Source organism: Sarcophilus harrisii, chromosome 2 (genome assembly GCF_902635505.1).
Source record: "Sarcophilus harrisii chromosome 2, mSarHar1.11, whole genome shotgun sequence".
In the NCBI taxonomy this organism is placed as follows: Eukaryota; Metazoa; Chordata; class Mammalia; order Dasyuromorphia; family Dasyuridae; genus Sarcophilus; species Sarcophilus harrisii.
Window position 1 is genome coordinate 251,361,923 of NC_045427.1, and position 12,112 is coordinate 251,374,034.

Here is a 12,112-nt window from a genome sequence, read left to right on the forward strand (position 1 = left end):
TACAAATATGTATGTGTGTGTGTTTATACACAAGTTTCCAGGCTCATATAGGCAAGAACAATTTGACCCATACATCTCCAAAGTCATCCATGCTCTCTAAACTTCCAAGCTTTTAAAGGAGTTATCATACGACAAGCATGATTGATATATATATGTGCTGGTATGCTCTGCATATTGTTATTTGGATATTGTTTCCTCTTTTAGAATGTGAGCTCACTGAAGACAGGGACTGTCATTTAAAAAAAGGGAAGAAACATGTCTTATTTAGACTAGTGACTGACAAATAGTAAGGGTTAGTTAAATGCTTATTGATTGACTTACTAACTGATCCTGCATTTATGGATAAATTGTACAAAGGATGAAGACGGGAGTAGAAATCAAGGTCTTCACTTCTTAAAGGGAACATATATTCCATTTTTATTTGAAAGAAGATTTATAAAATTATTTGTATCTTCTTCATTTCTAAACCATTGGGAGTGATTAATGAGAAGACATCCACTAGTCTATTTTTAAAGATATTCTGAAATGTTTGCATGGTTTCCTGTTTTTTTCAGCATACATTAATCCTCACTTCTTTCAATCTATTTTGTCCATGCTGTTTCATAAATTTTCTCAAACTACAAATCCTGAGCTCAATAACTGAGGAATTTCCCTTATCATTAATGATTACTGTCTAATAAAAATTAAGAATCCTTAGTCATGTTCATACTGGTATGCTGCAAGATTGGGAAGGGATTCTGGAGTTTGAATTTTGTAACATCAATTTCTGTCCAAATATGGTTTTTAGAATTAGCCATAGCAAGAAAGTTGGGTGATGCTTTGACTCTGGTTGGTATGCCTTCATTGCTTTCCTTTTTCTCTTGATCGATCTGGCTCTGACACAATTTGACTATATTTTTGTTTTATGTTCCCTTCATTTTCAAATATAGTCTTCTCCCTACACCATAACACAGAGCTATTTATGCCTTGGAAAAAATGTAGCAAAATATAGTAAGCAAATATGACAAATGTGAAATAGCCTATTCCCATTTAACACCACACCTTTACAAAGAAAGGACAGAGGTATAATTTGTTCCTCTTTTCTTCATGTTCAGTCTTGGTCATTATAAGTACATTGCTAGTTAGAAACTATTACATAGAGGATAACTCTTACATAAGTGTTCCCCCCAACTGGGGTTAAGTGACTTGCCCAGGGTCACACAGCTAGAAGTGTTAAGTATTTGAGATCAGATTTGAACTCAGATCCTCCTGACTTCAGGACTGGTGCTCTATCCATTGCACCACCTAGCTGTCCCTACATAAGTGGTTTTTAAGAAATATCTTAAAACACAGCAAAACAGATAGATAATAGATTTGGAGTATTTATCTTCTCAAGAGACAGTAATAGTTCATACTAAAAAATGTTGATGTCATAGTAAAATATATGACTGCTAGATTCATTATGGACTTCAAAGGAAAATTAGAATAGATGGATTATAGTCTTAAAATTTTCAACTTTATAGGGTGGAAAAAAGAAATATCCTGCTCTAAAATAGCACTCTGTGCCATTGACAAGGGACCTTATTACCAACTAACATATTTCTTATGCCTATGATTCTCCCTATGATTCTCTTTGCCTTAAAATTCTCTCTTCAACTTATGTTTTCATGTTATTATTTTATTCTAATTTCTTTTTTATATCCATACTCAAAGAACAAGCCATTTACACTTCCTGTCTCCTTTTCCTCTTGTTTTTTTTTAACTTCTCAATACTTTGCATCTAGAATCTAAAGTCATCACTCAACTAAAATTGTTCCCTCTAAAGTTAACACTTTTTGTAGTTTGCCACATGAAGGACAGTTCATCTTTGCCCTGAATGCTCTAAATGTTCTTTGGTAACAGAGATACTATAGCATTAATGTGGCCTACCATGCATTTCTTATAGTTTTGTTTACACTTCTACTTCTACTTTAAATTCACTCTTCTTCACAGGTTAAACAATCAATTTTGTTAAATTTATATAATTTTAATTGCTTTAAAATTATGGTAAAGGACAAAACAAATACAATAGATGGTCCAAATGCTGCTACAATGTTTTTACTAATTAGCTATAATTTTTTTATTCAGAAAGATATACAAAAATCTTATGCCTGTGCATTTATAGGCATATAACTTTGGCCTCCTGTTGGTATTGTCTTCTTGAAATCTTTCTGCATCCTTTATATGATTTGAAGTCAGATGACATTTAAATTCTTTCCCCTGGACAGTTCAACATGACTTAGTAACAAATAGCTACTATATCATTCTCGTTAACCATATATAGAAAGCTTCCATCCCACCTCTCATCCTCTTTTTAACTCATGTAGAATTTAATGGAAAGCCTCTATTTTTGAAGAGTTCTCCAAAAGTTGCAGAGTTCATTTATTTCTCCTGTTGATAATAAAATTGTAAACCAGTTGTGTTTTAGGTTACAACAAAAGAAAATAAAATTTGAGGATTTAGAATAGAATGAGAAGTTAGAAATCACCTAGTCAAGGAAAAATTTTCAATTCAAATCTTTATTGAACTTTGCTATAATTTAAAACTCCAAAACTGAATTAAATTTCAATTATTTCTTCATTTAAATGAAAAACCTTCCAAAATAGACACAGAACCAAAAAAATCCAAAATATTAATGATAGATGGTTTTGTGAATAAAACTTATTTGTCTGTTAAAAGTAGAAATATTTATAAATGAATTAAAATAATAATAGTTATACTTAAAAGAAACTTATCTTGGTTGTGGTATAAAATCTTTCATTAACAGGAGGATTATTTTGTAGTTTTCAGTCTTTGGCTGCCTGATGAAGTCTATGGACAATTTCTCATAATAATATTTTAAATAATTGAATTTGATTAGAAATTGGTGAAAATAAAATTTTATTTTATTTCCTTCCTTCCATCCAAAGTCATGGACTCCTCTGAAATGTATCCACAACTTCCTCAGTGATCCTCAGAGACTCCATGCAAAGAATCCTAGAGGGTAGGCCTAGAACTGAAGTGCCTATTCCTCAGTCTAATCATTGCAGCCTTCATCTCTTGATTCCTCAGACTGTAGATAACTGGATTTAATAGAGGAGTGATAACAGAGAAAAACACTGAGAGAAATTTGTCCAATGCATAGCTACTAACTGGCCAAGCATAGATTAAAATACTTGGCCCAAAAAAGAGAATCACCACTATAATGTGAGCAGATAATGTGGACAGAGCCTTAGAAAGACCACTTGGGGAACGACGTTGGACAATGACCAAGATAACAATATAAGATATAAGTAAAAGAACAAAGGAGAACAGTGAGAGCAGCCCACTGTCAGCAATGACAAGAAGGTCTAGGATATAGGTATCAGTACAAGCAAGGCTTATCACCAGAGGAAGGTCACAAAAAACATCATCAATCACATTAGGACCACAAAAAGGCAAGGTTACAGCAAAGGCCATTTGGCTCATGGTGTGCACAAAGCCAACAACCCATGAAAGCAAGATACTTCTTAATAAGATCCTCCAGTTCATGATAGTTGTATAGTGGAGGGGTTTACAAATTGCAACATAACGATCAACAGCCATGACTACGAGAAGAGCCATCTCACTGCCCCCTAAGAGGTGAACTAAAAATATCTGTGCCATGCAGCCCCATAAGGAGATGGTTTTTCTCTCCCTGAAGAAGTCTGTGATCATCTTGGGGACAGTAACAGTGGAAAGAGTCATGTCAAAAAAAGAAAGATTGGCAAGAAGAAAGTACATGGGAGTGGAATTCAAACGGGAGTCAAAGGTAACCATCAATATAATGAGACTGTTTCCAACCAAAATTGATGTATAGGCCAGGAAGAATATCACAAAGAAAAAAATTTCGAGTTCCCAAGAACTGGTGAGCCCTAACAAAATAAATTCATTTATCACAGAGTGATTCTTCAAATCCATCTAGTTGATTAAATGTCAAGAATCCAGATCTCTGTAAAGATAAAAATCCAAATAAAATCACAATTTTGGATGAATATTCTTGAATACATGACAATATGGAAAAATATTCATATTAAAGAAAATATTAGAGGGTGAAAATTTTTGAAACATCTCCAAACTGAATTAATTCAAGAAATATTTTAAAAGCAACATTAAAGAAATCAATTTAGCCTAAAAACAGAGAATTAAATTAACATGCAATTTGAAGTTGCACTATGCTGTGGTACGACAGATAAATTATTTTGCAAATTGTGGATGAATAGAATAATCATAAGTCATCTGCTCACTCTTCACTTCCAGCTCACTCTCAGAACCAACCTCCTACCCCATTGGTCTATTGTATCTCCACAAAGGGTTTTTGTAACTCCTTCTCTCCCCCTGCCCCATGAATGAGTATTGTCCTTCCATCTTCTCCTATTTTTCAGCTCTCACTTATGTTTTGTCTTCTCCTTTTAGAATGTATGCTCCTTGAGCGTATTTCCTTGGGTTTTTTGAATCCCTAAGATTAAATACAATACTGGAACATAGTGAGCACTTTAAAAAATACTCTATTATCAAACCCTGCTCCAAAGACTTACCAGCAATGTTATTTTGGCCAAGTCACTTAATTCAGCCTCAGTTTTCTCTTTTAAAATGGAGATAATCACTCTCTGTTATTATTTGCTTGCATTTTGTTTCTTTTTTCTCAGCTTTTCTTTTTCTTCCTTCTTGATCTGATTTTTCTTGTACAACTGGATGGCTGTGTGGATACGTATATACATATTGGATCTGGCATGTGTTTCAGCATATTTGGCATATATTGGACTGCCTGCTGGGTGGGAGAGGGAATTGGGGGAAAAAGGGGGAAATTTGCCACATGGGGTTATGCAGAGGTCAATGTTGGAAAAATTACCCATGCATATACTTTGTGAATAAAAAGTTTAATTAAAAAATAAAAATAAAAATGGAGATAATAATAATCCTTACCTCCCAGGATCTTTGTGAAGATTAAATGAGGAAATATTGGTAAAAAATTTCAAAAACCTTACATCATGTAAATTATAACTATGAGCTATCATTTTTTAATATTTGTTTATTGGAGTTGTTCATCTTCTGTAAAAATGAGGGGGTGGTATGAAATAGGCTTTAATGTAGCATCTAGTTCTATCCCCATGATTCTAATTATTCTCTAAAGTTAACTGCTTTTTCAATTATGTATTAAACAGTAAAAACAGCCAAACTAGTTTGAGACCTAGATTAGCAAATATCTTAGACCAGAGGTTCTCAGTCTAGGAGCTCAAGGGTCTTGAGGTGTTCAGAACATTCATATAAATATAACAATGATAATCACCTTGATCTTCATTTTACTCTGATGTGGGCTTTGAGAGATTTTTTTTTTTGATGTTCAGAAAGCATTTTCATACTTCATAAGTTTGGGCATCTATTTTTTATATTTTATAGATACCTAGAATGGAAGTCTTCAACTATAAAGACTGCTATGCAAGTCAAATTGATATGCAGATAATAATGATTATCAGTCCTAGAAGACTATTGATTACCTAACTGATATTGATTACTTTGTGTTTACTCTGTACAAATATTTTACCTACTTGTCTGTGCATATGCTTATGTTTTGTCTCAGAATCTCATCACTTAGAGCCCAAGAAGCGAACTTAGCTCCAAAAAAGTGCAATAAATTTAATAAAATTCACAGAGGTGAATGTAATAGTACAACTGATGCAACTTTCTATTCAGATCTAGTTGCTATCAATAAAAAAGGCACATTTTTGTCTTGTTTATGATTTTACATTGTTCCCAACATAGGATTGTACTTATATTAATTGTCCAAGCACTTTTGCAAATTGTGTAAATAACAAAGCATTTCATCAAGAAAATAATAAACTAGGCTATGTTTTACTTCCAAACCAACACCGTCCCCTTACATTTCATTATATGTCAAATCCAAAATCTAACTTTTTCATGCACCCCTGACTGAATGGTAATTCTGTTTGCAATTGGGAAGACTCATCTTCAGCAATTGCTATAAGCACATAAAGACATCTCATGAAAAAAATCAAAAAATGCAGAATCAAATATATATTTATTGAACAATGTCCCAAAGTTAGCATTGTTACTTTAGTTCCAATGTAATCTGGGTAGAGAGATGTGGCTAAAAATTGAAAAAAAAAATGAATATTGTATAGGATCAATAGGAACTAACACTTCAGGAATGAGATTGACTATCTCATTGACTATCTCCTATATTGAGTAGAGGAGAACATGAAAAAAAAAAGCAGGCAACTAAATAGTTCAATAAACACTATATTATCAGAATTAAATTATCCATATGACAATTTAAAATATATAAAACCATATTTAGGAAAGCAACAACAATTATCATTGCTTTTCTTCCTAATTACAGTTTTTTTGTGTAATTTTGAATTAAAACTTGGCATGTGATATCCAATATTTTCTCTTTTTTCATAATTATAACTTTTTATTGACAGAACCCATACCTGGGTAATTTTTTGCAACATTATCCCTTGCACTCACTTCTGTTCCGACTTTTTCCCTCCTTCCCTTCACTCCTTCCCCCAGATGGCAAGCAGTCCTATACATGTTAAATATGTCACAGTGATATCCAATATTTTCAAAGAAAATTCTGTTCTCTCTTCTTTAGCAACACTCAATACTCTCTTAGATTTCCATTTCTCTTTTGGGATTTTCCTTTAAAATATTATATATATATTTTTGTTACTATGTGTTACACTAAATGTTTAGCTGTCCCTTTTCCTATACATTTCCTTGAAAATTCTTATTTCTTCTATCTTCCCAATATTTCTTGAACATATCTCCTACTTTTTAATCACACAACTACTTACTTTCATTCAGACTCTCATCACCTCTTTCACTGAAACATATTTGCTGAATTGAAATGAATTTTACTATTTTAATAGAGTTATAACTTCTCAAACTGATTCTAGTATTTCTTCTTAGGTAATAGGTTTGATGATTTCACTCCCTGGTTCAACACTCTCAAGTGACTTCCTATTGCAAAGAGAATAAAATGTTTTATGTTTTGTGCATTAGTCTAACATATGGTCTCTGAAATGGTAGATTTGTTCTGTCCCATTGACAATAATATCACCAAATACGTACACACACACACACACACACACACACACACAAACACATACACACACACACACACACACAAGCTTTCCCGTTGGCTTTAACCCTACATTTCTATCACCAGATTTATCACTACCTGAATTATTAGCCAGTCATATGAACCTTGAACTGTCCAAAAACATTCTCATAAATCAATTTCTATCACTTTTCTTCTGGTTTGATGTAGTGTTTTAAATCAAGTCAAAATAATCTTCCTAAATGATAGGTCTAGGAAGGTAATTCATTTGGCAATGTTTTCTGGTGTCTTTCTGTTGCAAAGATAATGAAATATAAAATTCAACATATGATACTAAAGCTCATTCTTTTATAAATCCCATTGTCTCTTATTCAGTGATAACCAATATTCTCTTAAATTTCTATTTCACTTTGAAATTTTCCTACATAATGTTTAATTTTTTTTTTGGTCCTAAGTGATGTCTTAAGGCTTTGTATAACACCTCATTACAAGTTAGAATGAGTCTAATAAATGGTAGCAGAACTGAAAGGCAATTTATTTATTTGATCAGGAAAATTATGGATAACCACATTAGATATTCCTATTTGATAATATCTTGGAATAGTCACTCAGGCCCTGGATGATAATGAATCACAGGAAAATCAACAAAGAATCAGAAAGGAGGGATCTCAGAAGCCATATAGCTTTATCTACTCATTTTAAAGTTGAAGAAACTAAGGCATGGGAAAGTTAATTTATATTTATCCTAATAATTTATATTTATCTGGAAAAACCAGAAAATAGTGAATAGTATATATTCACTATTAATTTACCAAAAATATATAGAAATCCATTATGTGGTTATTACACGAGTATCCCAATATATTAATATTAGTCATCCAACCTACCAATTCTAGAGAGACTTCAAGGAGCAGCTTCTTCAATGAGATAGAATCACTTTGAGATTATGACTCTCTTGATTATTTTCCTGTGACTCTAAGAACAAAGTCTTATATAAACTTACTCCCATGAAAAAAAGACAAGAAAAACCTTAATTTGATAACAATCATGAAGTTAGTAGAGTAAATCCCTATGGGAATTATTAGAGAACCTTGCCAATTTTCTCTAGACTTCAAAAGGATTTTTCTTTTGTAATTAAAGGTAAAACTTCACCAAAATATCAGTCATTAATCATCTGAACCTATTTCTGATAGGTTAATTACATAGTAAAGGGCAACTTCTTGTCTACTGCTTAGAGCACCAAACTGATGACATCTGCAAAAGTTATGCTCTACTCTCTTAGCTAATCTTCTATTGTCAGTGTTTGATGAGAAGCAGCAAAATAAAGTGAATTTTTGATCATCCAAGGCCAATATGCAGTTCCATATCCAGTCTTTTGATTCAGAATTTGTTCTCACATTTTAGAGATTAATCTGGAATAGGCTCCAACATTGCAAATTTAAAGCAGTCAGGAGATCTATCTAGGGGAACCTAGCATCTGGTAGTACAGAAATCTAGTGTTATGGAAGCCCAAGAATCCAAAAATCTAGTCTATTTTGGGCTTCCCACCAGACCACTGAGAAGGAATCTCTGAAATCCAACCCAAGATAATTGATATAATAACTCATTGCTTACAAAATCATATTTGGTAATGAACTTTCTGGGACCAATGATGTGTAGAAACTGCTAAATTTGAAATTTTTCTTCTCAGAGACCATCTTTATAGGAGAGGAAAATATGTCCCCAACATATAAGGTGAAAATGTGTGTGGTTTTATTCTTACTTTATCTTTTTGTTTGTTTGTTTTTGCTGAGGCAATTGGGTTTAAGTGACTTGCCCAGGGTCACACAGCTAGGAAGTGTCAAGTGTCTGAGATGAGACTTGAACTGAGGTCTTCCTGACTTCAAGGCTGCTGCTCTATCCGTTGTGCTATCTACTGCCCCCTTACTTTATCATTTAATTAAATGTCTCTTTATAAAATCTAATTGTTTTTAATTGTTTAAATGGAACTGGGGCATTAGTCAGTAATTTATAAATAATGCCACACTAGGAATGAGAAACATTAGAGAAAAATATCCAGGAAATTCAGTCAAATTTACAAGAATAAAAACCGTTTTCTAATTGACAAATAGTCAAAGGATACAAATAGGTAGTTTTCAGAGGAAAAAAATCTGAGATAGCAACAGCCATACAAAAAAACTATTTTGTTGCTGTTCATTCATTTCAGTTGTACACCATTCTTTATGACCTCATTTGGGTTTGGGGGATTTTTCTGATAAAAATATTGGAGTGGCTTGCCATTTCCTTCTCCAGCTCATTTTATGCAACTGGAAACTAAGGCAAATAATTGACTTACCAAAGATGACACAATTAGAAAGTGTCTTAGACCAGATTTAATTGGAATTTTACTGACTCCAGGCCCAGCACTCTATGCATTGTGCCATGTATCTTCCCCCCCCTCCCCTTAAAAATAATCAAGAAAGAAATTAAGAAGGTAAAAAGAACTTTAGAAAAGTTAGACACAGTACACTTTTGGAGAAAATTGAATGGGAATAGAAATTCATATACCATTTTGGCTATAGTACATGACACCTACAAAAAAATTTCCCCTCTCAAAACTAGGTAAATATAATCAAAAACACATCAGAAAGAAATTAAAGAGATGAATAGAATTTAGAAAAGTTAGATATATTCCTAAAGAAAATTGAGTAGAAATGGAAAGAAATATATCTTTTCCATGACACCCACACAAATATTGAAGATGCATTAAAGTATAAAATCTTCACAATCCAATGCAAAGAAGAATTGTTAAATTGTTAAAAATCCTGTTAAATCTTTTCATATCATAATGCAATAAAATTACATTTAATAAAGAACAACTGAATGAGTACATCGAAGGACAAGTCTTAGAACCAATAATTTCATTAAAAAGAATGAAAATGAGCCAACATACCAAAACTTAGGAAGCACAGTCAAAGCAATACTTAGAGAAAAATGTATATCTTTAAATGCTAACTTCAAATAAAATAGAAACAGAGCAGGCAAATGAAATGCAACTTAAAAAGCTAGGAAAAAAAAACAATATAGAATCTTCAATTAAACACCAAACTTGCAGTCTGGAAAATCAAAGGAGAGATTAATAAAATTGATAATTAAAAAAATTATTGAGCTAAGTAAAATTAGAATTTGGTTTTACCTTTTTGGAAAAACCAGAAAATAGATAAATATTGGTTAATTTGATTTCAAAAAAGAAAAAAGAAAACCAAATTACCAGTATCAAAAACAGAAAAGATAAATTTATCACCAAAATAAAAGAAATTTTAAAAATTATTAGGAAGTATTTTGTTCAATTATGGGCCAATCGATCTCATAATCTAAGAAAATAAATGAATACATACAAAAATATATTCTAAAGAATTAAAAATATAAAAGAAATGTTAAATAAAACAACTCTGGGGAACTACCTCATATTCATCAGATTATCTAAGATGACAGAAAAGGTAAATGTGTAAAGCTGGAATTGGTTGATGACAGAATTTGTTTTCTATGGCTCTACATAATTGAAATTTTTTAACCTTCTTAATTAGTAGTAAGAATGAGAAGCAAAAGGGAAAAATTTAGGACTGAAAATAAAATAAAATTTAATTTTACAAAAGTGAAACATAACCCAAACCTTCAAAGTTACTTATAAAACCCCAAGTGGAAGATATAATCAGCCTGGCTCTGATATAAGGAGCCATATGTTACATGTCACAGTTATTTTATTGATAATTTAATCTTTCAAAATAAAAGACTAAGGAAATAACATATATGCTCAATACATATATAGAACTTTATTTTACCCTGCAGAAAAATAAAAAGGAGATGGAATATGGGAAAGGAGAAGGATGATAAAAGAGAGGACATATTGGGAGAGGGAGTAGTCAATAGCAAAACACATTTGAGGAGGGACAGAGTGAAAGGAAAGAGAAAATAAATGGGGGAAAATGCAATTAGCAATAGTAGCTATTAAAAAAATAGAGGCAAATCTTTCTGAAGTAATATTATTGTGCTCTGGGAAATGATGAGCAGGATGCTCTCAGGAAAAAAACAAAACCTGTAAAGTCCTCCATGAACAAAATGAAATATACTGTATACAATGTAATAGCAATGTTCTGGGATGACCAGCTGTAAATGACTGTTTATGTTCAGTAGTACAATCATCCATAACTCTGTAGGACTTAAAATGGAAAATCTCTCAAACCAAAAGCAGATTAAGCCTTTGGACTGATTTTGGAGTGACAGAATCCACAAATATTTGGAGTACAACACAGTTCCAGAAGAAGTTACTTTGGAAGAAATTTAGAACAGAGCTGTTAAGAGTTGGACAGGGGGACAGTCTGCCTAGCTCAGACTTCAGCAATAAGATACTAGGGCAAGGAGCTGGAGTGGGGAGCCAGAGCACTGTGGTATCTGTGCACTGGAAAATTTTATGTGAGGTGCTTAAACTACTCTGTGTGGTTGCAAATAGGTGGTTTAGCAGATTTCCTGTAAAACACTCAAAAGCAAATACAAAAGGCAAATTGTAACCCAATGAACCCCAGAAGAACTCGGAACTTGTCTGCAATTACGCAGCACTGGAAATCAGTAAGAAACACCAGTCCCAGGGCAAACTAAAGTCACTGTTACCCCTTTGCCATAAGAGCAGAGCTTGACCTTTAAAAATATGACCAAAAAAGCAAAAAGAACTCTGACCATAGACAATTTTTATGTAGAGAGATAACAGACCTCAAACTCTGAGGTTCCAAAAGGCAAATCAACTCCAGATGAAGCCCGACAGGAAGATATGAGATGATCCTCACTTTCTTGGAAGATTTCAAAAAGGATCTTAAAAGAAAGTTAGAAGAAAAATGGAGAAAGGAAATGAGATCTTTGAAAGAGGGTATAGAAAAAGAAAAACAGAAACTATCTGAAGAAAAAGCCTTAAAATATAAATATGGTGAAATGGAAAAGCATATAACTCCCCACAAAATAGATATGAAAAAGAAACCA

At 32.6% G+C, this 12,112-nt stretch overlaps 1 protein-coding gene across 1 annotated transcript; it reads right to left on the minus strand.

Annotated features, from left to right (window-relative positions):
• Nucleotides 1-2,994: 2,994 nt before the first annotated feature.
• LOC100925556 (olfactory receptor 4K13-like) lies at nucleotides 2,995-3,936 on the minus strand. Its single transcript, XM_003755763.1, has one exon. The coding sequence runs from the start codon at nucleotides 3,934-3,936 to the stop codon at nucleotides 2,995-2,997; it is 942 nt and encodes a 313-aa protein (XP_003755811.1).
• Between the last annotated feature and the right edge of the window lie 8,176 nt (nucleotides 3,937-12,112).